The sequence below is a fragment of the Hemitrygon akajei genome, chromosome 6 (genome assembly GCF_048418815.1).
Source record: "Hemitrygon akajei chromosome 6, sHemAka1.3, whole genome shotgun sequence".
In the NCBI taxonomy this organism is placed as follows: Eukaryota; Metazoa; Chordata; class Chondrichthyes; order Myliobatiformes; family Dasyatidae; genus Hemitrygon; species Hemitrygon akajei.
In genome coordinates this window covers 110361859-110388417 of record NC_133129.1, presented here as the reverse complement: position 1 = coordinate 110388417, position 26559 = coordinate 110361859, and the positions used below count along the sequence as shown (strand labels likewise).

Here is a 26559-nt window from a genome sequence, read left to right as displayed (position 1 = left end):
CCTGTATTTCTTTCACTAATCAACTTCCCAGCTCTTTGCTTCACCCATCTCCCTTCCTGTTTTCCCTCTCATCTTGTGTTTATTCCTCCCTTCCCACCACTTTCTAACTCTAATTCCTCACCTTTTTTCCCCCCAGTCCTGCCGAAGGGTCTCGGCCCGAAACCTCGACTATACTCTTTTCCATAGGTGTTGCCTGGCCTGCTGAGTAACTTCAGCATTTCGTATGTGTTGCTTGGATTTTCCTTGAGTGCTGTGCTCTGGTTTCCTCCCATATCCTAAAGATTAACAGATCGGTGGATTAATTGGGCGCTGTAAATTGTCTTGAGTGTGTTGGTGAGTGATAGAATCTGGAGGAAGTTGATGGGAATGGGGGAAGAGAAGAAAAATGGGATAAATATATGACTGGTGGATTGATAGTTGGCATAGTCTCAATGGGCAAAATGTCTGTTTCAATCTCTCTGCCTCTATGACCATCTTTATGAGACATCTTATCCCTCAATAAAACAAACATATGAGGAACGGGAGCAGACCAGGCACTTGTGCCTGTTCTGCCATTCAATGAGTGTACCCATAATAGTAAACTTCCACGGCACATTTGGTTCTAATTAACAATCTATCCATTAATCTCTGCCTTAGAGAATCCGCTTACATCACCCTTTGATGAAGGAAATTTCAGAGACACTTACAGGCTTCATGCTTATTTGATCATTTAATCCTATTGTGTGCAAATTGTTTTTCACTTTTTTCCATGTGATGCTTCTGCTTCATCAGTATAGATATACATTATGTACAAGGTTGAGAGTGAGAGAAAATTTGTTAAAGTAATGTAGTTACATATTGCATGTCATATAGCAGAGAAATAGGCTCTTTAACATAACTCATCCCTATTGTGTATCCAAGATATGTATTTGAGCTTATCCTATTTGTCCATGCTTGTTTGCTATCTCTCTAGACCTTTCCTATCCATGTACCAGTCTAAGTATCCTTTAAGTGTTATAATTGCACCTGCCTCAAACACTTCCTCTGGCAGCTTGTTCCATGTAACCAATACCCATTATGTGTAAAACTTGTCTCTCAGGTCCCCTTTAAATCTTTTGACTCTCACCCTAAATATATGGCCTCTAATTTTAGATTCCCCTAGCCTAGGAAAAAGGCTGTACTCTTTATAAACCTCTAAAACAGGGGTTCCAAACCAGAGGTCCATGGACCCCTTGCTTAATGGTCCATGGCATAAAACAGGTTGAGAGTCCCAGCTCTAAAAGGTCACCACTTATCCTCCTACACTCTATGGAAAAAGGAATTCAGCCTCTCAGGCCTCTTCTTTTAACTTGGCCCTCCAGGGTATCCTTGCGAATATTTTCCTCACTGTTCCCAGCTTCCATTGCCTGTAAGGAGTTTATACATTCTCCCTGTAACTGTATGGGTTTCCTCCAGGAGCTCTGATTTCCTTCCACAGTCTAAAGACATAATAGTTGGTAGGTTAATTGGTCATAGTAAATTGTCCCATGATTAAGCTAGAGTTAAATTGGGGGATTGCTGGGTGGCATGGCTTGAAGAGCCAGCAGGGTCTATTCCATTCCCTATCTCAAAATAAAATAAATAAAATTAATGACATCCTTCCTGCAGCCAAGTGACCAGAATGCAGACAATACTCCAAGTGTGGTCTCACCAACAGCTTGCACAGCTGAAACATGACATCCCAAACACTGAACTCAATGCTCTGATTATGAAGACAAGTGTACTAAATGCCTTCCTCAACCCTGTTTATTTCTTATGCCACAAAACAGCACTGACCTTAGTACCTGAAAATAAGCTCATTAAATAAAAATAAAAATAATGCACAGAAAACTAAGGAAGGGGGATATACTGGAGAATATAAACAGCTTTGCATGGCTGAATTACAATTTTGCATATGGTCATTTTGGAGATGGTTATGGAAGAGGAAGCAGAAAAACTATTATGCATGTTTAAATTTTCACTGAGAAATTCTAAGTATGAAAGTTTATGGAAGTTCAGGATTTCTTTATATTAATCATTGTTAGGAATGGTAACAGACTTGTACACAAACTAGTTGCTCTGACTTCACTATGTACATTCACCACCCATAATCATTCTGAAAAAACTTTTTGAATAGAAACTGACCCCTTGCATGAAAGATACATCAAAAATAAGAATAACAGTAGGTAGCTGGTGTGAAAGCAAGTAGGCAAGGTTGATATCCTTAGGTAAGAATTAGGAGGCCAGCCAATCTCTACCACTGTTCAGAAATGCCCACCTGCTTCCCTCCATGGAGTCATCTCTACATTGATCATGTCATATGAATCAGTTGATGTTTCCTGCAACACAAATGGCATAAACTTTTAACACAACATGGTCATCTTGTTTGAAGTGCATAAAAATCATAATGTATTGAATCTGACAGCTAATCACTGTTAACTTATTTTTCTTCTTCAGTTTGATGAAACATTTAAGTTCAACTGCCAGGACTGCATCTGTGACAAGATCACACAACATGTCATCTGTCGTCCTTACAGCTGCCCTGACTTCCCAGCAATAACCTGTGATGGAGAAGGATTTGTCAGTGTTAATGTAACAATCACCGATGATAATTGTTGCTCTAAACCTGTGTGCAGTAAGTTTGCTGTTACTTTACCACCTGGAAGCTCATTGTTTTGTAATTTGGGCCGTGCCTGCAATGAGATGATTTGAATGAGAACACAGTAACATATGTATCTTTTGATATGAAAATACTTGGCCCAGCAGAGAATGATTTACACTTTAAGCGTAAGCCAATAGTAGTTACAATACCTTTTGTTTTTTTCCCCAGAATTCTACCGCCTAATAGTTTTTGTTTGCTTTGCAGTAATTGAAACCTTTCTGGTTTAGGACTCATGAAATTATATATTTAGAACTTTCACCAGATTGTTATAGGACGGGGCTGGTCAGTCAGGAGTGGAGGGTGAGGCTCAAAGGACCAAATGGCCTGTATCTGCTCATGTCTGCTTGACGTCCAAATGCATTTCCACCACTTATCAGGAGTGAGATGGGTATTTTTCCCTACACCAATTCTAGCAACACACAAGGATAACCTCATCTAGATTAAATCAGTTCATTTGTCCACTCCTCGTCCGCCACCAGTCAATATTGGTCACAGTGCAAACTATACATTTTCAACCTCTCACTGTACAAATGGAAGTTTCCACTTGCATCAAAAAGGCAACAATTATACCAGTGCCTCAGAAGAATAATGTGGGCAGCTTTAATGACTATCGCCCGGTAGCACTCGCATCGACAGTGATGGAATGTTTTGAGAGGTTGGTCATGACTAGACTGAACTCCTGCCTCAGCAAAGACCTGGACCCATTGCAATTTGCCTATTGCCACAATAAGTCAATGGCAGATGCAATCTCAATGGCTTTCCACACGGCTTTAAACCACCTGGACAACACAAACACCTATGTCAGGATGCTGTTCATCAACTATAGCTGAGCTTTTAATATTTTCATTCCCACAATCCTGATTGAGAAGTTGCAGAACCTGGGCCTCTGTATCTCCCTCTGCAATTGGATACTCAACTTCCTAACCGGAAGACCATAGTCTGTGCAGATTGGTGATAGCATATCCTCCTCGTTGATGATCAACACTGGCACACTCAGGGATGTGTGCTTAGCCAACTGCTCTACTCTCTATATACACATGATTGTGTGGCTAGGCATAGCTCAAATACCACCTATAAATTTGCTGATGATACACCCATTGGTGGTAGAATCTTAGGTGCTGATGAGAGGGTGTATAGGAGTGAGATATACCAATTAGTGGTGTGGTGCCACAGCAACAACCTGTCACTCAATGTCAGTAAGACAAAAGAGCTGATTGTGGCCTTCAGGAAGGGTAAGACGTAGGAACACGTACCAATCCTCATAGAGGTATCAGAAGTGGAGAGAGTGAGCAGCTTCAAGTTTCTGGGTGTCAAGATCTCTGAGGATTTAACCTGGTCCCAACATATTGATGTAGTTATAAAGAAGGCAAGACAATGGCTATACTTTATTAGCAGTTTGAAGAGGTTTGGCATGTCAACAAATACACTCAAAAACTTCTATAGTTGTACGGTGGAGAGCATTCTGACAGGCTGCATCACTGTCTGGTATGGAGGGGCTACCGCACAGGACCAAAAGAAGCTGCAGAAGGTTGTAAATCTAGTCAGCTCTATCTTGGGTACCAGCCTACAAAGTACCCAGGACATCTTTAGAGAGTCTGAGAAAGGCAGCATCCATTATTAAGGACCTCGAGCACCCAGGGCATGCCCTTTTCTCACTGTTACCAGTGGGTAGGAGATACAGAAGCCTGAAGGCACACATTTAGCAATTCAGGAACAGCTTCTTTCCCTCTGCCATCCGATTCCTAAATGGACATTGAATCTTCGGACAGTACCTCACTTTTTTGTTAATCTACAGTATTTCTGTTTTTGCATGATCTTATTCCGCAGCTGACTGCTTTTCACAAAGTACTCTGCTGGACCAGGAGTCATAACACTCATGCAGAATTTGTGGTTAGTGATGAGCTGACTGTGCAAACTACCTAGTCTTTCATGGTGTGAGAGCCAGAACAAACTCTGATTTGAGAACAAAGCAAAGAAAACTTGGCTTCATTGGAATTGTTAAAAGACAGTTAATTAGAAACTGAATGATTCTGGATCATTAGATATTAAAACAAAGAGAAACAAACATTGAAAGTAACTTATTACAAGCTTCTCAAACTTGATCATTTATAAAGTATATACAATTAAAATCAAAACCAATTAAAATCAGGAACAATTAAAATATGCTCAAATTATATGAAAGATGACCTCAGTACTTGCTCCAACTAAGCAACCATTCCCTATCACTGAAATGAATGGGGCCACGCTTTCTGCCCCGTGCTGTGCAGACATGATGGAAAATGAGTGGATGTTCACATTCCCAGATCACTCACATCTTTGAGTTCACAAAGGAACTCTTACACATTGCTGCAGAAGGCAATGATAGCCTTAACACTAGTAAATGCCAACATATCCCACAAAACCTGGGCCAATGGATTTATTCAAGCAGATCACTGTAGAAATAACTTGAAATTAGCTTACAACAGTTTAATTTCATACTTGCCTTGTGATTTTTCCAGGGTGCAACAGCAACCTTTGTCCTCCATCAGATATTCAGTGTGAACTTGGATTTAAGGCATCATCAAAGACTCCAGAAGGGAAGTGTTGCCCAGTTCATTCATGTGGTAAGTTAATGAAGTAGTGTGTGCTTTCATTAGCAGCAAGCATAATAACTCATACCCATTGTTTAAAATTGAAATAATAAGTACAAAATGAGGAAGGACTGCCAATCAACCTCTTTCGAGCTTGCAGTGCTATCTTATGCATTATGTACCCTACCTCTGAGCAATTCTGTGTCCTCAAATTGGCAAAAAGATCCCAGAAATGCAACCAATTCAGCACAATTTCTGGAAATTGTCTCCTTGAATGAAAAAAGCTCTCGTATGAGTCTAAGAATCAGTACAGTTTTAATTTCAATTCAACCAACTACTCATGTATAATTAATTTACAGTAAGCTCTGGGTAATTTCCAAGATTTGAGCAAGTTTTATGAAACTTCAGTTGTCCAGTAAACCCAGGTCATAAACATTAGAAAATCTGTAGATAGTACAAACCCAAAGCAACACACACAAGTTGCATGAGGAACTCAGCAGACCAGGCAGCATGAACTGTTTGATACTAACAAATCTACTGTGAAAGTTATTCTTCATGTTAAATGTAAAGGTTAACTTGCAGGTTGAGAGGATGGTGAGGAAGGTAAATGCAATGTCAGCATTCCTATCAAGAGGACTAGAATATAATGCTGAGGCTTTATAAGGCATTGGTCTGACTGCACTTGGAGTATTGTGAGCAAATTTAAGTGCCTTATGTGCAGGCATTGGAGAGGGTCCAGAGGAGATTCTTTAGAATGTTCCCTGGAATGAAAGAGTAAACACATGAGAATTTGATGGTAGGCACCTCCCAGTCTTCATCCAGCTAACAGGAATCACCTGCCGTTTATTTCCAACTCATCACCTGAAGCCTATTTACACCCAGCAGCCCTTGTTCACTCATCAAACCAGCCAGCCTCAAGCAGTTGCTCAGTTACCTTGTTACCGCTATCTGTTCTCTCTCAGTTTGTGGTCCTCACGGTCAGCAGTTTATTATTAAAGTATTATTTACTGCTAAATCACCTCTGCTGCTGTGCTTCCGGGTTAAGCCTCTCCACATCTCCACACAGCAACATACAGCAAAATAAACAATGTTCAACATTTATAAGAATAAAGAATTACATAAAAATAAAGTTAGAGGTTAAAGTATAGATATAGAATAAAATGTGCAAAAATACATTAATAAATAGCATCACATATTTTTAATGTAAACAGCATTGTAAAATTTGGTTTAAAGATTTCTACATCGGGGCTAACAAGAATGGTTGATCAGTTTAATTGTCTATGGAAGAAACTTTTAAGACGGTGTGAAGTTATTGTTTTAATAGCTCTATTGCACTTTCCAGCAGGGAGCTTTTGAAAAAGATAGTGTCTGCAATGATTTTTTCTGCAGTCCCAATACTCTACCAATTAGGAAGTCCCGGGACATGAGAAAAAGTCCCAAGTCAAACCTAACAGTCACAGGGAGACTTGAAAACTCTAGACAGCACCCTTGGTCATAATTGAATGCAGGTCACTGAAGCTGTTCGACCACGGTGCTAACCATCGAATCACTGTGCCACTCTTATTCTGTGGATATGAACACAGGATGTAACTGCTCTGTGAAATTAACACATTAGGAATGAAGATGTACTCAATATTGATACGTACTTATTCTGTATGGAATAGTCATGACACTGATCGCCACACTACTGTGTGGCTGTGGTAGCAAAAGGAAGAGTGCAGATGAGATTCACCACAATGTTTTCTGGAATGGAGGGCTGTAGTTAAGGGATGTAGGAGACAGAGGGGTGACTTTATAGGGGCTTATAAAATAAAACAATCATCCGAGTTTTATTCTAGAGGACTCAGGTTTAAGACGAGAGGGGAGAAATGGAAAGGTGGGGTAAGTTTTTCCACTCAGTGGGTACTGAATGTCTGGAACAAGCTGACTACGGGTGCACTGGATGCAGATAAAAACATAAATGTTTCAAAGTTACTTGGACATTTGTTGGACAGGACAGGGGTAGACGATACGGAATAAATACAGGCAATTGGCATTAGTGTAGGTAGGCATTTTGGTTGACATGGATGAGATGGGATGTAAAGGCTCTAAGTTTTCATGCTTCTGTATTTGGGTGAACCAGATATTTTATTTCAATATTATTAATTTTATGATCCTCATTTCTGCTTCTTTTGTAGAGCCACTGCATGTTTGTGTAATTAAAGGGTCAATGTACTACGTAAGTTGATTGTTTTAAATGCATCTTTTTTTCCTATGATTAATTCATTTTAAACGGTGAATCAAATTAACTGATTTTCTTCTCTTCACGCAGCCTGGTGCAATTATTCCTCTCAGTGAATGCCAAACATGTACTTGCAGCAATGAGACGGATCCAGCTACTCAGCTGAATACCATGTTTTGTCGGAATAAAGAATGCAACAAGGACTGTGCACAAGTAATAATTTTCATGTTTTATTTCTGATAATATTTTGCAGTAAATTGCACTTGAAAGTTGGAGACCATTTAGTGACACTGTCTGTGTAACTCCAGCCATCATGTTGACCTCAGTTCCTGGTTAAGAAGCCCCTGCTAGCTATTATGAAAAACAAGTTGCAAATCTCAGAACAATTAAAGTCATCTGTGGCCCACTGGACAGAACAGTATCAAAATAAAAAAGGAAACCAAAAATAATTAAATATTGAAATAACACACACAAAATGCTGGTGGAACACAGCAGGCCAGGCAGCATCTATAAGGACGAAGGATCTCGGCCCGAAACGTCGACAGTGCTTCTCCTTATAGATGCTGCCTGGCCTGCTGTGTTCCACCAGCATTTTGTGTGTGTTGCTCGAATTTCCAGCATCTACAGATTTCCTCGTGTTTACTCTTTAAATATTGAAATGTTATAATTTGAAATTTCAAGCGTTATTAATTTATTGCTGAGATCCAACAAATATTTATCAGGGAACTAATGAATGCACTTTGCAACAGGGTTCTGAGTACCTCGAGGTGCCTGGTGAATGCTGTGGTAAATGTGTCCAGACGCAATGTGTGATACACCCTGGAGATCAACCTGTCCAACTTCTGCCGGTTTGTATAATCAGATTATATTAAAATAAGTAACTGTGGCATTGTTAATAAAATATTTCTTGTTAAAATTTCAAGATTTCACAAGATATAATAGGGAAAATGGCCACTTTCTCACCCAGTTAAAACCTTCAAACTATGTTGGAATTAAAATTGTTGACATTTACCTAAACTTCAACTTTCAAACTTTATTTCTTAATTGATTGTTTTTTTATTCCTAGGAATCAAAGCATGGTAATTTTATTTTATTCCTTAACTATTTATGCTTCTTCATTTCTCTCTTCACTTAATAAATAAGCTGCAGACAGAGTTCACTTGCCAAGTTTTGAATGCAGCTACCACTGCACATGTGCAAATCACATCAGCAGGCTACACAAGTTTATTAATGCTGACTACTGTAAAGTTAAGCTGGATCACACAGAAGCAGTTCTGCTGTGAACTGCCACATTCTGATCTGGTTAGCATTCAGGAACTGCACTTCACAAGAGGGAGCCAGCCTGTGGTTTTCCATTTGTGACCACAGCTGTGGTAGGAAAGGTGGGAGGCAGAGAACTAACAGTTTCTACCGAGGGTTAGGACACACAGGTAGTGGTGCTAGAAGTTCAATAACATCAAGGTACTGTGTGAATTATCCCCTTATGTTGTGTTAACTCAGTATAAACCAAGAGACTTCATCATTAGGACTTTTAGTGCAAATTCATATTCCTCAGGTATATCTGGGAAGATGGAGATTGTCAGTCTGGGAAGGCAGTCCATCTAAGAGAGGGAAAACTCTGATTTCAAACCTCCACTGCCTTGTGGCCATACCCACTCATAGGAAAGGCATCGGGAGTAAACTCTGAAGACAAATCTGGAGCTGGAGTCCCTAAGGCAGTCTGACGTTGTCTTCAACCTTGTTCTGGCAACTCCTGCGATGACACTGGTGCCAAGCTGTATCAGCCCTTGCCCTTCCCTTGGACAACATCGGTGGCATGGAGAGGGAGACTTGCTGCATGGGCAACAGCCGGTCTTCCATAAAACCTTGCACAGCCCTGCGCCCCGGAGAAGACTTTCCAGGCGCAGATCCATGGTCTTGCAAGACTAATGGATGCCATACATACATATTCCCCACCCTAATATAACACATGTGACACTACTGCAGTCCACACAACCATTGTCTACAGCTTCTGTACATGGACAGAGCCCAGTTCAGTCTGAGAAATATTGCTCAATCTTCCTTCTCTTTAATTCATAGTTATAGGCAGCAGTAGAAAAGGCATTTCAACACCTCCTTCCAATAATAGCATCAACAATGTTAGCTGATGGAGAGAACATCCCAGTGACAGTGTGAGATCCTGAATGAACTCCAGCCTACATTGTCCACAAGTGAAGACGCTGCAAGCATGCATCTTTAAAGCTTGTTCCACATGCCTACCGTTGAGCCTTTCACCCTTTACAACAGTCCAAGTCTACAACATGAGCTACAGACATGCTCATTTTATTGCACACATTAGCTGTTTATAACATTCAACTTCTACTTGATTTTATTTCTCTATTCAGATTCAGATTCACTTATTTATCACATGTAAATCGAAACATACAGTGAAATGTATCATTTGCGTTAATAACCAACACAACATAAGGACATGCTGGGGGAAGCCTGCAAGTGTTACTAAACATTCTAGAGCAAACATAGCATGTCCACAATGCTCAACAGAACATCACAAACAAAAACAACATCAGAGCAGCAGCAAACAAACAATGACAGCAAAACAAGCCCTGTTCCTCCCTCACAGCCACCCACTCAGACAGTCCTCTAAACCCAGGACAGGCCATCCCCAAGGCTCCAGCCTCTTTTGGACTTACAAACTAATAGACATTGGGCCTCTGAGTTCACCACTGGATTCACAGACTCACACACTCAGGGCTTTGGCCATCGAGCCTTGACCTCTGCACTTCAATCTTTGGTATTGGCCCTCAATCTTGCCAATGACAATGAACGAAGTCCCTGGTTGGAACTCCAAACTCCAGGCTTTAAACTCCAGACACTCTGATGACTGGGACCCCTGATCTCTAGGTCTTGAACTTTGGTCTTATCAACTGTACCTAACCAGCAAAGGCCCTCGTGCCTCCTGCCCACACACAACTCCAATTCTGAAACTTACTGACCTGGCAGCCACCAGCCCTCATCTTTGCTGGTCTGTTCGCCCAACATCTGTCCAACCTTTACAACTCTAGCCTTCCAACATGGTGTGGAGGCCTAGATTACAGATGACCTTTAACTCCCCCACATACCTGTCCCTACACCCTAACCTGACCTTTAATTCCCCTTTCTGCCCCCAAAACTGTCCCTAAGAACCTAAAATATATCTAAATCTGAGTCATGACCTCAATGGAGACCACAGCTCACAGCTATCTTGTCCTGTAGTTGACCTTGCTATCTTCTCATTCCTTAGACTCTAAATTTTATAGCACATTAAACAAAAGTGTGAAAACAGCTTGATCATAACTCAAAGTCATCCACACTGGTTTTGTTTCTAATCTAGCTTATTTTTACTTACTTATAGTAGATAGAGTAACACAGATTACTTTTGAGCTCATAGAAAGGCACTCAAGGAGCTGAATTACCTGCCAAGAATATAATGAATAACAGGAATAACCCTACCCTAAAATTCAATAACACCATTGCTGATCTACCTGATGCACTAACCATCTTTTTATAATTTCTTGAGCATCTAAAAATCTGTCAAACCCAGTCTTGAATATACTCAGCCACTAATCTTCTGTAAGATGCACTTGCTCTGGGTGAAGATTTCCCTCATCCCTTTCTGTCAACTTACATAGTGAAAGTGATCTCTGGACATTGCAGCCAATTAAGGTATCAATTCCATATCATTCTGTACAAAGCTAAATGCTGGAAATTTGACATCAAAGTAGAAAAGGCTGAAGTCTTCAGCAAGTAGAAAGAGAAACAGACAATGTTCAGGTCAAAAGTTCAATTATTGCTTCTTATTGTACAGGTGCTGCCTAACCTGCACAGTGTTCCCAGTATGTCCTGTTTTTAAGCCCTGTAAGAATTTAAAATTCAAAACAGATTTATTTTGTGTATTATAATTTCCCTAATTTTTGAAAATACTTAGTAGCAGCTTTACCTCAAAATGAGTCTGTTTTTCAAAATAAGTTGATTTTTTTTAGCACCAGCTGCTTAAAATGTAAAAGAACATTGATAGAAACAAATAGGATGCGAGGTGACCTGATAAAGGTATATAAGATGATGAGAGGCATTGATCGTGTGGATAGTCAGAGGCTTTTTCCCAGGACTGAAATAGCTAACATGAAGGGGCATAGTTTTAAGGTGCTTGAAAATAGGTACTGAGGAGATATCAGGGGTAAGTTTTTCACAAACAGAGTGGAGGGAGTGTGGAATGCACAGCTGGTGGTGGTGGTAGAAGTGGATACAGTAGGGTCTTTTAAGAGCCTCTTAGAGAGGTACATGGTGCTTAGAAAATAGAGAGTTATGTGCTAGGGAAATTCTAGGCAGTCTCTAGAGTAGGTTACACGGTCTGCACAACATTGTGGGTTGAAGGGCCTGTAATGTGCCGTAGATTTCTATGTTCTGTGTTCTAAATAACTAAAATGTAGTCTAGCTTGCTGGGAAATTAATGTACAGAATCTAGGCAAATATTGCACATACGTTTTTGAGTAAGAGTAGATCTTCAAATAAAAACTTTAATGGATGGAATACTATATTACACAAAGGTTAACTTGATGCCTATATTTTATCATGGAACATCAAGGATATATATAAAGAAAGGTGCCTAAAAAGTAACATTATGAAGGATCCCACCCACTCTTCTCATGAACTGTTTGTCCCAGTCCCATTAGGGAGGAGGCTCTGTAGCATCCATGCCAGGACCACCAGTCTCAAAAATGGTTATTTTCCCCAAGCAGTAAGGCTGATCAACACCTCCAGCTGTTTGCCTACCCCTCAACAGCCGCAACCACCACTGCTTTATTATTTACTGTCATAGTCATTTTACACACAGACATTCCTGTGCCCAGTGTCACTTTATGGACATACAAGCAATCAATACATGTATTGTAGATAAGCTAATCTTATATATTTATATTTATTGTGTTCTTTATCTTATTATGTTTTTTGTGCCACATCAGATTTGCAGTAAAAATGTTTTCATTCTCCTTTTTGCTTATGTACTGTACTGGAAATGACATTGAATCATCTTGTGTCTTGAATCTTGAAAATGTTATATAAAATATAAAATATATTTTTTTTTAAACTGCAGATACCTTCTGAAATATAATCTTTTTCTATTATAGCCTGGCAAAGAATGGCCTTCAACTTATGACAAGTGCATAACTTATGAATGTGTGAAAATTAATGAGAGTTTAATTTCAACCAGTTCCAAGGCAGTTTGCCCTGATTTTGATCCAGAAAACTGCAAACCAGTAAGTATACATATGTTTCAGTTAATTAATAGAACTATGAATTTGTATTATAATATTTTCAAAATGTACTTTGAAATGGACCAAGATACTGTATATTCAATTATAATCACTCTGCTGAACTGCCAGTATTAGCACACAACAAGTTTGTTCAGTTAGCATTAAAAAATTCCCACTACTGCAAACTGACACTGATGCACTTCATATTGTATGAGTCTGTAGCATTGCTTGTACTCATGTCTACAGACAATGAAGGAGGCTTGGAAGTTAAAACCGATTATATGAAAGTGTATACTACTCAACCACTACACAGTCAATACATGTTTATTTGGAGAATGAGTGAGAATCCACCTCCAGCTTGCTACTGGCTAGATAAATCCAGTTGTTATTTTTTGTAAATTATACATTTCATTGTAATCGGGTAACATCTGACACTTTGCAATTTGCTTCATGTTACAGGGCACAATTATTACAACTGAAAATGGCTGTTGCAAGACCTGTAAGTATTAAAGATGTGCAGTAATATTTGGATCAAAAAATATATAAAGTTCTCAACTCAGTAGAATAGTTTCAATGGTTCCATTTAATATCAGAGAAATGTGTACAATATACAACTTGACATGCCCCAAAAAAATGAGTGACAGTAAAAACGTTAGATCCCAAAGCCCCCACCCTGATCCCCCCTCCCACGCACAAGCTGCAGCAAAGCAATGACCCTCCCTGTCCCCACTTACTTCAGCAAAAAAAATCAGCACCCTCCACCCACCAAGTAAGCAATATCAAAGCTCCTGAGAAAGACCATTATCTGCAGTACAACAAAAACTATTCATTTGCCCAACAATTCGACATACAACAGACTCTCTCTCCCTAACAAAGGGACAGAGAGGTGTTTAGACATCTGGGCAATTGTTGATTGCAAATGGGTCAGCATGAATTAATCAAAGTACTAAATGTATATCTGTGTTTCTGAGAGTAGTTCTAAGGTTAACTCTAATCATTAAATGAAAACAAAAACTGCAGTTGTTGAGGCAGCAGCTTGTGCAATTGAAATTGAGCAAACATTTTGGGTAATGGCTGTTTTGGATCAGACCTTTATTGCTCAGTGTTTAGACATAACTTAATTATACAGGAAGTAATTATCCCTTAACCGTCTTGAACCAGAGGAGGTAACTTCACTCACCCTTAAACTGAGCAGATTCCACAACCTATAGAATCACTTTTAATTACTTTACAACCCATGTTCTTAATATTTATTGCATATTTATTTTTGATTTTTTTAATGTATTTGCACAGTTTGTTGTCTTCTGCACATGGGTTGTTCGTCTATCTTTGTCATGTGCAGATTATCACTGATTCTGTTGTGTTGTTTTGTATTTATTGTGAATGCCTACAAGAAAATGAATCTCCGGGTGGTATATTGTGACATATATGTACTTAGATAATAAATTTACTTTGAACAGTGAACTTTCAAAATTCATCTAAGATCACTCTACTGGGAACTGTCAGCAAACAGAATCAAAGTATTCTGAGGTGTGCCTCTTCATCATAGCTGGAAGCCAAATAATTAGAAAAGGCCACAGGAATGATCCATGTGGTTCACTTTTTGTTTTATTATTTAAAGGCATACTGCAAACATGACATTTAATTAAAGTCTTTGTGGTATCTGTGTGACCACACATCCCATTCTCACATGATAAAAGGAAAATCCTTTTCACCGCACAAGGAAGGTCTAATCTGAAGTTTCAACAGAAGTGAGTAGCAGGTCCTCCCCAATACTGTATTTAGTTCTACAAGCAGTCCAGTATAGTTATCAGAACAGGAAAAGTGAGAATGGTGACACTTCCCCACCAGCCTGAAGTACAGGTTTCTCTGATTGCCACTCAAGTTGATCTGAAAACAAAGGGAACCTTTGTTTCCCTTTCTACTTACATATTGTTTCCACCTAATTATCCTGAGAAAGTGGTGGTGCCTACCTTCTGGGATTGTTGCTGCTTGTCTGCTGAGGGTATTCCCAAAAGCATAAAAAGTGTGAATTCCAGGATTTAGAATGAGAGATGATGAAAAATCAGTGGTATATTTCTAAGTCGGGATAGTGTGCAACTTGGAGAACCTAAAGATGTTGGCACACCCAAATGTTGGCCTTTCAAGTGGTAGGTGCTGGCGATTTGGGAGGTGCCAGAGAAGCTATGGGAAATTATTGTAGAGAGAACATCCTGCAGCTATTGTATGCTGGTAGCTTTAGAATACTGATGGTGGAGTTATCAGTGATGGTAATATCATTGAAGAGTAAATGGCTAGATACAGTCTTGTTGGAGAGCATAATTCCCTGGCATTTTTATGGTACAAATGACAAATTCTACTTATCAGTTTGTGCCTAACTGCTGTCAGGGTCTTGCTCAAAGTTCAAACTTCAAGGTAAATTTTATTATCAAAGTACATATATATCACTATATGCAACACTGAAATTCATTTTCTTGTGGGGATACTCAGCAAATTTATATGTGTGGTTAAGATTTCTACTGCTATGATATGAGGTATTTTTATTTTGGATAATGGAATGGATGGCTTAGTGGCAAAGTTTGCAGATGATATGAGATAGGTGGAGGGGTAGGTAGGGCTGAGGAAGCAATGCAACAGGACTTAGACAAATTGGAAGAATGGGTAAAAAATAGCAGATGAAATACAATGTTGGGAAATGTATGATAACACATTTTGGTAAAAGGAACTATAGTGCAAACTGTTATCTAAATGTGAAGAAGGTTCAAACATTAGAGGTGCAGAGGGACTTATAAGTCCTCGTGCAAGACTCCCAGAAGGTTAATTTACAGGTTGATTCTGTGGTAAAGCTAGTAAATGCAATGTTGGCATTTATTTCAAGGGGAATAGAATATAAAAGCAAGAAGATAATGCTGAGGCTTTATAAGACACTAGTCAGGCCACACATGGTGTATTGTCAACATTTTGGACCCCAAATCTCAGAAAAAGGTGTGTTGTCATTGGAGAGAGTCCAGAGGATGTTCACGAGGATGATTCAAGGAATGAAGGGGTTAATATATGAGAAGCATTGGGCACTGGAATTTAGAAGAATGCGGGGGGGGGGGGGGGATCTCATGGAAACCTACCAAATGTTGAAAGGACTAGATAAGGTGAACATTGAGAGGATGTCTCCTATGGTGGGGGTGTCCAGAACTAAAAGGCACAGCCTCAAATTTAGGGGGTGACCTTTTAGAACAGAGGTAAGGAGGAATTATTTTAGCCAGAGAACAGTGAACCTGTGGAATGCTCTGCCAGAGATTGTAGTGGAGGCAAAGTCCGCGGATATATTTAAGGCTGTAGTTGATAGCTTCCTGATCGGTCAGGGCATCAAAGGATATGAAGAGAAGGCAGGCGTATGGGGTTGAGTGGGATCTGGGATCAGGGATCAGCCATGATGGAATGGTGGAGCAGACTTGAGTGGCTGAATGGCCTAATTCTGCTCCTATGACTTAGGGTCTTAAAGGAAACTATACACCAGTTAGCCTGACCTCAGTGATTCGAAAGATGTTGGAGTCAATTATTAACGATGAGGTCTCAGGGTACTTGGAGGTGCATGATAAAATAGACCATAATTACCATGGTTTCTTCAAGGGAACTTCTTGCCTCACAGATCTGTATGAATTCTTTGAAGAAATAACAAGCAGGATAGACAAAGCAGAAATGCTTGATGTTGTGTACCTGGAATTTCAGAAGGCCTTTGACAAGGTGCCAGACATAAAGCTGCTTAATAAGCTACAGGAAAGATTGAAGCATGGATAAAGCAGTGGCTGATTGGCAGGAGGCAAAGAGTGGGAATAAAGGGAGCCTTTTCTGGCTGGCTGCCGATGACTAGTGGTGTTCCACAGGGGTCTTTGTTGGGACAGTTCTTTTTACATTATATGCCAATGTTTTGGATGACGGAATTGATGGCTTTATTGAAGAGTTTGCAGATGATATGAAGATAGGTGGAGAGGCAAGTTGTTTTGAGGAAGTAGAGAGGCAATTCAAAGGAGGTTCATGAAAATGATTCCAAGATTGAATGGCTTGTCATATGAAGAGCGTTTGATGGTTCTGGGCCTGTATTCATTAGAATTCAGAAGCATGAGGGGTGACCTGATTGAAACCTATCAAATGGCGAAAGGCCTTGATAGAGTGGATGTTGACAGGATGTCTCCTTTTGGTGGGAGAGTGTAAGACCAGAGAACACAGCCTCAGAATAGAGGGGCAGCCTTTTAGAATGGAAATGAGAAGGAATTTCCTTAGCCAAATTTTGGTGAATCTGTGGAATTCTTTGCCACAAACAGCTGTGGAGACCAAGTTTTTATGTATACTTAAGGCAGAGGTTGTAGATCCTTGATTGGTCAGGGCATGAAGGGGTTACAGGGGGAAGGCAGGAAATTGGAGCTAAGAAGAAAATTGGATCAGCAATGGTGGAGCAGATTCAATGGGCCAAATTACCTAATTTTGCTCCTATATCTTATGATCTTAATAAGTTCCAAAGTCTTGAGGACATGACTATTTTTGGTGGTGGGAGAATGTAATGTCCTGGTTAAGATTTCTACTGTTATGTTGTGAGGCATTTTTATTTTAGCAGTTTTCTGCAAATGCAGTGTGTCCTGCTAGCAAGAGTGTTCTGGTTTCAGCTAAAGATAAACAGCCATGTTGTGTCAGACAATCAGCGTTGTCTTGGTACATGTTGCATCTTTCTGCCCATTGGGATGCCATGGAACATTCTAGTGGGGTGGGTGGGATCAGATTTATGAAGGACAGTAGTCTGGTTTGGGCTGTTTTAACAGAGGCTGCAGAATGTGACACCAGGGAAGACACCCACCAAATGTCACTCGAAGGAGAGACCCTGTTGTAAGAAGTGCTTTGTGCAGATGAATGGTTCAAAGGAGGAAGTGCCAATGTTCTTGGGTTAACCAGTTCATTTGAGATGATCTTCGAGGAAAGTTCGAACTGGTGTCTTTCACACAGAATGTAGATTTAGTGCGTGAGTAAAGCAATAAACCTCACTACTCTGAAAATTAGCTCCAACATTTGACAGGTTTAACTGCAATGGACCCTTTTACCTTTCTTCCACCATCAACTCTGCTCTCAAACGCATTTCATTCCAGGACGAATGATATGTCTTCCTTTTTTAAACAAAGGGGCTTCCCTTCTTCCACCATCAACTCTGCTCTCAAACGCATCTCTCCCATTTCCCGCGCATCTGCCCTCACCCCATCCGCCTGCCACCCCACTGGGGATAGGGTTCCCCTTGTCCTCACCTACCACCCCAGCAGCCTCCAGGTCCAACGTATAATTCTCCGTAACTTCTGCCACTTCCAACGGGATCCCACTACCAAGCCCATCTTTCCCATCCCCCCTCTTTCTGCTTTCCGCAGGGATCACTCCCTATGCAACTCCCTTGTCCACTCATCCCCCCCATCCCTTCCCACCAATCTCCCTCCTGTCGCTTATCCTTGTAAATGGAACAAGTGCTACACCTGCCCTTACACTTCCTCCCTCACCACCATTCAGGGCCCCAAACAGTCCTTCCAGGTGGGGCGACACTTCACCTGTGAGTGGGCTGGTGTGGTATATTGCGTCCGGTGCTCCTGGTGTGGCCTTTTATATATTGATGAGACCCGACGCAGACTGGGAGACCATTTCGCTGAACACCTATGCTCTGTCTGCCAGAGAAAGCATGATCTCCCAGTGGCCACACATTTTAATTCCACGTCCCATTCCCATTCTGATATGTCTATCCATGGCCTCCTCTACTGTCAAGATGAAGCCACACTCAGGTTGGAGGAACAACACCTCTGGGTAGCCTCCAACCTGATGGCATGAACATAGACTTCTCTAACTTCCGTTAATGCCCCTCCTCCCCTTCTTAACCCATCCCTGACATATTTAGTTGTTTGTTTCTTTCTCTCTCTCTGCCCATCACTCTGCCTGTTCTCCATCTCCCTCTGGTGCTCCCCTCCCCCTTTCTTTCTCCCTAGGCCTCCCGTCCCATGATCCTTTCCCTTCTCCAGCTCTGTATCACTTTTGCCAATCACCTTCCCAGCTCTTAGCTTCATCCCACCCCCTCCGGTCTTCTCCTATCATTTCTCCTACTACTTTCACCCCCTCCTACTTTCAAATCTCTTAGTATCTTTCCTTTCAGTTAGTCCTGACAAAGGGTCTCGGCCCAAAACGTCGACAGTGTTTCTCCTTATAGATGCTGCCTGGGCTGCTGTGTTCCACCAGCATTTTGTGTGTGTTGTTCCTTTTACCTTTCTGTTCTTTTCCTGTTAACTGATAAAGCTAAAATTTGATAAATATACATTCTTTATAATTTTATGCTGGTGTTCAAAATGTTATTCCTTGATGACCGATAATTGTGTGTGAGCAGTAATTGCACAGCACGCTCCACAATCAGTGATCCTTAATTGAAACATCCTAACTTTCCTGTTTGATTGAAACCCAACTCGTTCCGTCCCTAGACGTGTATTACTTATGAAAGATGGCCTTCTCACTGCTGAGACACATGGCTGTTAGCAGAGTTAGCTAACGAGCCAAGGTTGTATAAGAACTCGATGAGAGGTAGCATATACAATAATAACTATATCAGAATCAATGAAAGACCGCCCAACTAGGGCATTCAACCAGAATGCAGGAGACAACACACTGTGTAAATACAAATATAAATAAATAGCAATAAATTTAAAGATCAAGAGATTGAGAGTCTTTAAAGTGAGTGTATTGGCTGTGGGTACAGTTCAGTGATGGGGCAAGTTAAGTGAAGTTATCCCCTCTGGTTCAAGAGCCTAATGGTTGAGGGGTTCTAACTGTTCTGAACCTGGTAGTGTGAATCCTAAAGCACTTGTACCTTTTTCCTGAAGGTAGCAGCAAGAACCCACCTGGGTGGTGGGTGATGCTCCTTTCCTATGACAGTGTTTCATGTAGATGTGCTCAGTGGTTGGGAGGGCTTTACCCATGATGGACTGGATCAAATGCACTACTTTTTGTTGGATTTTCTGTTCAAAGGCATTGGTGTTTCCATACCAGGCTGTGATGCACTCAGTCAATATATTCTCCACTACACATCTATAGAAATTTGTCAAAGTTTTAGATATCATGTCAAATCTCTGCAAACTCATAAAGAAGTAGAGGTGCTGCCATGCTTTTTTCTTAATTGCACTTACATGCTGGGTCCAGGAATTTAAAGTTACTAACTCTCTGCACACTGATCTGAACTGGAGCAGTACTAACATTCTTGCAGGAAAGTTTGCTAGTGCTTCTCGGGGGGGGGGGGGTTTAAACTAAATTTGCAGGGGGCAGGGATCCAGAATGCGAGAGAGGATAGCAAGATGAAGAGTAAAGGACAGGTGGGGACTACACAGTTCCGGAATATTAAGTGCGTAGTAGAGAAAGGTGAGGCGGAACAAGTGATAAAGAGGACACATGTACAGAGGGATGGTCTGACGGAACATGGAGTTAAATGTGCTGAAAGAATAAGTAAATTTAGAAAGGACAACAAAATTCAAGGGATTTTGAATTTTATAGCTCCGAGCTTCGTATAGCTCGAAGGGAGTTCAGGGAGCTGGGTTAAGCACAATAGGCTGCGATTCAAACAGAGAGAGGAGAAATGGGCTAAAAATTCTATATCTGAATGCACAGTGTCAGAAATAAGGTGGATGAGCTTGAAGCTCAGGTGCGAATAGATAACTATGATGTTGTTGGGATAATGGAGACATGGCTGCAGGGAGATCAGACCTGGGAAATGAATGTACAAGGGTATACATGCTATCGTAGGGACAGAAATGTGGGCAGAGGGGGTGGGGTGGCCTTGTTGGTGAGGAATGAGATTCAGTCCTTTGCAGGGGGGACATAGGATCAGGAGAAGTAGAGTCTGTGTGGATAGAACTGAGGAACAGTAAGGGCAAAAAGACCCTAATGGGTATTGTCTACAGGCCACCAAACAGTAGCATGGATATTGGGTGCAAGTTGAACAGGGAGTTAACATTGGCATGTGGCAAAGGTAATGTCGCAGTAGTTATGGGGGATTTCAACATTCAGGTGAACTGGGAGAATCAGGTTGGTGCTGGACCCCAGGATAGGGAGTTTGTAGAGTGCCTACGGGATGCATTCTTGGAACAGCTTGTACGAGAGCCGACCAGGGACAAGGCTATTCTGGATTTAGTCTTGTGTAATGAACAGGATTTGATAAGTGATCTTGAAGTAAAGGAGCCATTAGGAGGTAGTGACCATAATATGATAAGTTTTTATCTGCAATTTGAGAAGGATAAGGGCAGATCGGAGGTGTCAGTGTTGCTGTTGAACAGGGGAAACTATGGAGCCATGAGGGAGGAGCTGGCCAAAGTTAACTGGACGGATATCCTAGCAGAAAAGGCGGTGGAACAGCAATGGCAGGTACTCTTGGGAATAATGCACAAGGTGCAAAATCAGTTCATCCCCCGGAGCAGGAAGGTTTCAAAGGGGGGAAAGGGGCCATAGTGGTTGACAAAGGAAGTCAGAGATTGCATAGCATTAAAAAAAAGGAAATATGACAGAGCTAAGGTGAGTGGGAGGATAGATGATTGGGAAATTTTTAAGGAACAACAGAACTTAACTAAAAAGGCAATACGGGGAGAAAAAATGAGGTATGAACGCAAGCTAGCCAGGAATATAAAGGAGGATAGCAAAAGCTTTTTTAGGTATGTGAAGAGAAAGAAAATAGTTAAGAACAATGTTGGGCCCTTGAAGAATGGATTGGGTGAAATTGTTATGGGAAACAGAGAAATAGCAGAAGAATTTAATAAGTACTTTAGATCTTTCTTCACTAGGGAAGACACAAGCAATCTCCCAGATGTATGGATGGGCCAAGGACATAGGGTAACAGAGGAAATGAAACAGATTGACATTAGGAAGGAAACGGTGATGAGTAGACTGATGGGACTGAAGGCTGACAAATCCCCAGGTCCAGATGGTCTGCATCCTAGGGGTACTAAAGGAGGTGGCCCCAGAAATTCCGGATGCATTGGTAATCATTTTCCAATGTTCCTTAGATTCAGGATCAGTTCCTGAGGATTGGGGAATGGCTAATGTTATCTCACTTTTTAAGAAAGGAGGGAGGGAGAAAACAGAGAACGATCGTCCTGTCAGCCTAACATCAGTAGTGGGGAAATGCTAGAGTCCATTATTAAAGATGAAATAGTGGCATATCTAGATAGCAGTGATAGGATTGGGCCAAGCCAGCATGGATTTACCAAGGGCAAATCATGCTTGACTAATCTATTGGAGTTCTTCGAGGATGTAACCAGGAAGTTAGACAAGGGAGATCCAGTGGATGTAGTGTACCTCGATTTTCAGAAGGCATTTGATAAGGTCCCACATAGGAGATTGGTGGGTAAAATCAGAGCTCATGGCATTGGGGGGAAGATATTGACATGGATAGAAAACTGGTTGGCAGATAGAAAGCAAAGGGTAACGGTGAATGGGTGTTTCTCGGAATGGCAGGTGGTGACTGGTGGGGTGCCACAGGGCTCGGTATTGGGACCACAGCTGTTTATGATTTACATCAATGATTTAGATGAAGGCATTGAGAATAACATCAGCAAGTTTGCTGATGATACTAAGCTGGGTGGCAGTGTGACATGTGATAAGGATGTTAGGAGAATTCAGGGTGACTTGGATAGGCTGAGTGAGTGGGCAGATACTTGGCAGATGATGTTTAATGTGAATAAGTGTGAGGTTATCCACTTTGGGGGTAAGAACAGGAAGGCAGATTATTATCTGAATGATGTAGAGTTAGGTAAGGGAGAAATACAAAGAGATCTAGGAGTCCTTGTTCATCAATCACTGAAGGTGAATGAGCAAGTGCAACAGGCAGTGAAGAAGGCTAATGGAATGTTGGCCTTTATTACAAAGGGAATTGAGTACAAGTGCAAGGAAATCTTTTTGCATTTGTACAGGACCCTGGTGAGACCACACCTGGAGTATTGTGTACAGTTTTGGTCTCCAGGGTTAAGGAAGGACATCCTGGCTATAGAGGAAGTGCAGCGTAGATTCACGAGGTTAATTCCTGGGATGTCTGGACTGTCTTACGCAGAGAGGTTAGAGAGACTGGGCTTGTACACGCTGGAATTAAGGAGATTGAGTGGGGATCTAATTGAAACATATAAGATTATTAAGGGATTGGACAAGATAGAGGCAGGAAATATGTTCCAGATGCTGGAAGAGTCCAGTACCAGAGGGTATGGTTTGAGAATAAGGGGTAGGTCATTTAGGACAGAGTTAAGGAAAAACTTCTTCTCCCAGAGAGTTGTGGGGGTCTGGAATGCACTGCCTCGGAAAGCAGTGGAAGCCAATTCTCTGGATGCTTTCAAGAAGGAGCTAGATAGGTATCTTATGGATAGGGGAATCAAGGGATATGGGGACAAGGCAGGAACCGGGTATTGATAGTAGATGATCAGCCATGATCTCAGAATGGCGGTGCAGGCTCAAAGGGCCGAATGGTCTACTTCTGCACCTATTGTCTATTGATCCTCCAATGAGGACTGGTTCATGGACTTCAGGAGAGGGAAGCCAGAGGTCCATGTATATGCAGACACTGGCTGTTTCATCTGTGCAGGAGTTAACTCCATACCAAATTCTCGAATTTAAACTTCTGTGAACAAAAACATCTGCATTTCAAATGAAGATCCATCAGAATTTGAGTAAAGTGTGTTCATTTCCAGCTTTAGAACAGAAAACTTGGACGTGTGTTAAATGCTGAACATATTTGGCCATTCATCTATCTTCCAGCCTGAGCAAGTGTGACTGTTCTGTTTTCATACAGTTGTCCTGAAATCACAAAATTCATCCTTCTTATCATTACAGGTCAAGAGAAAGAGAGTTGCAAGCGTGAAAAGAAAATGGTTCATATTAATTATGAGGGATGTAAATCAATACAGAAAGTGGAAGTAGCTGAATGTGAAGGAACATGTGGCACTAACTCTATGTGAGTAACATTATAGGGTCATAGAGCAGTACAACACAGAAACAGGCCCTTCTGTCCATCTAGTCCATGTTGAACTATTAATCTGCTACTCCCATTGACCTGCACCTGGACCATAGCCCTCTGTACCCATCCCACCCATGAAACTATTCAAATTTATCTTAAAAGTTGAAAACAAACCTCCATCCACCACTTCTGCTGGCAGCCCATTCCATTCTCACCACCATATGAGTGAAGAAGTTTCCTTAAATATTTCACCTTTCACCTTTAACCTCTGGTCCTAGTCTCACCCAACCTCAGTGGAAAGAGCCTGCTTACATTAATCCTATCTATACCCCTCATAATTTTTTATACTTCTCAAGTCAAGTCAAGTTGCCTTTATTGTCATTTTGACAATAACCGCTGGTACGATACACAGTAAAAATGAGACAATGTTTTTCAGGACCATGGTGCTACATGAACAATACAAAAAACTACACTGAACTACGTAAACCAACACAAAAACTACACTAGACTACAGACCTACTCAGGACTGCATAAAGTACACAGAACAGTGCAGGCATTACATAAATAATAAACAAGACAATAGACACAGCAGAGGTCAGTAGGTTAGTAGTCCAATGTTACATAAATAATCAACTGAATGGCGGCACCCAGGATTCCGTCCATTTCTGTACTCAACGCCGAGTATTTTGTTGCCACAGATGTAGTCCAATTTAATGTCCATTGGAGAGCAGAAAGGACGGGAGAGCCGGCCGGCTAGCACTTGCTTTTTTCCTGGCACGGACTCCTGCCTGCTTGCCTCGCTTCCGTTTCCTCGCACACGGCTTATGCTGTCCCCACTTCCGGCCACCGGTATCAGGCGACTCCGAAGACAGAAGGCCTGATTCCGTCAGCAAGCAGACATTGGAGAGCAGAGTGGACAGGAGGACCGGCCGGCTAGGGCTTACTTTTTTCCTGGCACGGACTCCTGCCCGCTCACCTCACTTCCATTTCTATCAAATCTCCCCTCATTCTCTTACATTCAGGAATAAGATCCTAAGCTATTCCACCTCTCCTTATAGCTCAAGTCATCGTCATGGCAACATCCTTGTATTTTTTCTCTACACTCTTTCAATCTTATTGATAAACTTTCCTGCAGGTAGGTGACCAAAACTACAGACAATTCTCCGAATTAGGTCTCTCCAAAATCTTATACCACCTCAACATAACATCCCAACTCCTACACTCAGTACTTTGATTTATGAAGGCCAACGTCCCTTAAGTTCTCTTTACAAACCTATCTAACTGTGACACCACTTTTAAGAAATTATGCATCTGCATTCCCGGATTCATCTGTTTTACCACACTACCCAGTGTCCTATCACTCTCCTTGGAAGTCTTACCCTGGTTTATCCTCCCAAAGTGCAACACCTCACATTTGGCTATATTATATTCCATCTGCCATTTTTCAGCCTTTTTCCAGCTGGTCCAGTTCCCACTGCAAGCTATGATAGCCTTCCCTCCTGTCTGCTACACTCCCAAACTTGACATCATCTGTAAATTTACTGATCCAGATCTTTGATATAGAACGCAACAACAGATCCTACATTAATCCCTGCAGCCTCCTGTCAGAGGGGCAACCATCTCCAGATTCTCCCACGAAGCCAACGTCAAATTCAATTTACTACCTCATCTTCAATGCCATGTTCCCAAACCTTCTGGACCGACCTCCCATGCGGGACCTTGTCAATGGCCTTGTCCATGTAGACAGCATCCATTCTGTTTTGCCTCACTTCTGTAGACTCCATGTCCATCTCCTCAGTAAACACAGATGCTAAAAATGCATTTAAGATCTCCCCAGTATCTTTATGCTTAACTTATTGTCACACTAAATTCTATCCATCCCATGTAATTTCCTGGTTTAATTAGTGTATTCTATGTCTAATAACTGACAGGTATTCTCCAGAAGTAAATTTAATGAAGCACAGATGTACTTGCTGTAAAGAGATGGTGACCCACAAAAGAGAAACTGTTTTGATGTGCCCCGATGGAAACACTATTCATCATTCATATATCTATGTCGATACCTGTGATTGTGTGGAAAACAAATGTGAAGATCAAACCAACTCAACCATTAGCAACAGAATGTATAAAGTCTCACGAACAAAACGCAGTCCATCCAGGGACAAGGAGTCTGGAGATTACCACCACTTAATGAATTCAAGACGAGAGACAGGCAGCACAAGCTTTAACAAAGCAAGTGAGCCCAACAAACAAAAAGTGGAAGGTAATCCACAAAGTCATCTTCAAGAAAAGCTATGGAAAGAAAGAAAGCAAAGGCGTCACCAGCAAAAGAGTTTGAAGCAACTTAAAGAGAATGGAATAAATCAATAATGTTATCAAATCACATTAATTAATTGCAAATCTGAAAACATATGTTTAGTGCATATTTCTTTCATATTTGTTACCAATAATTTTACCCTCCAAAATATATTCCTTGATATTTATTGTCTTGTCTGATGAACCAGTGTGTACAAACAAAAATAAATGCCTGTCAATAATTCAAAATAATTAAATTATATACATATACCAATTTGTGTACATTTCACAGCTTTTGATTTATGTAGAAGTTCTTTTCAAAGTTACCATCATTACTTATTTGAGATGGTAATGGGGGACAAAGAAATGATAGATGAACTTAATGGGGACTTTGCACCTGTCTTCACTGTGGAAGACACTAGCAGTGTGCCAGAAGTCTGAGTATTGGGGAGCACGAGTGAGTGCCATTGCAATTGCAAAGGAAAAACTGGTAAGGAAACCCAAAGGTCTTAAGGTGGTTAAGTCACCTGAGCCAG

At 41.1% G+C, this 26559-nt stretch overlaps 1 protein-coding gene across 1 annotated transcript in view; it reads left to right on the top strand.

The window, feature by feature from the left end:
• Positions 1–26301, top strand: part of LOC140729830 (uncharacterized) — a 167914-nt gene extending 141613 nt beyond the window's left edge. Inside the window, exons 40-48 of the mRNA XM_073050043.1 lie at positions 2455–2632; positions 5158–5262; positions 7407–7447; positions 7541–7663; positions 8200–8298; positions 12613–12741; positions 13198–13237; positions 23605–23725; positions 25660–26301. Coding sequence (XP_072906144.1) covers positions 2455–2632; positions 5158–5262; positions 7407–7447; positions 7541–7663; positions 8200–8298; positions 12613–12741; positions 13198–13237; positions 23605–23725; positions 25660–26098 — 1275 coding nt within the window. The 3' untranslated portion in view covers positions 26099–26301. The remainder of the gene's footprint in view (positions 1–2454; positions 2633–5157; positions 5263–7406; positions 7448–7540; positions 7664–8199; positions 8299–12612; positions 12742–13197; positions 13238–23604; positions 23726–25659) is intronic.
• The last annotated feature ends 258 nt before the right edge of the window (positions 26302–26559 follow it).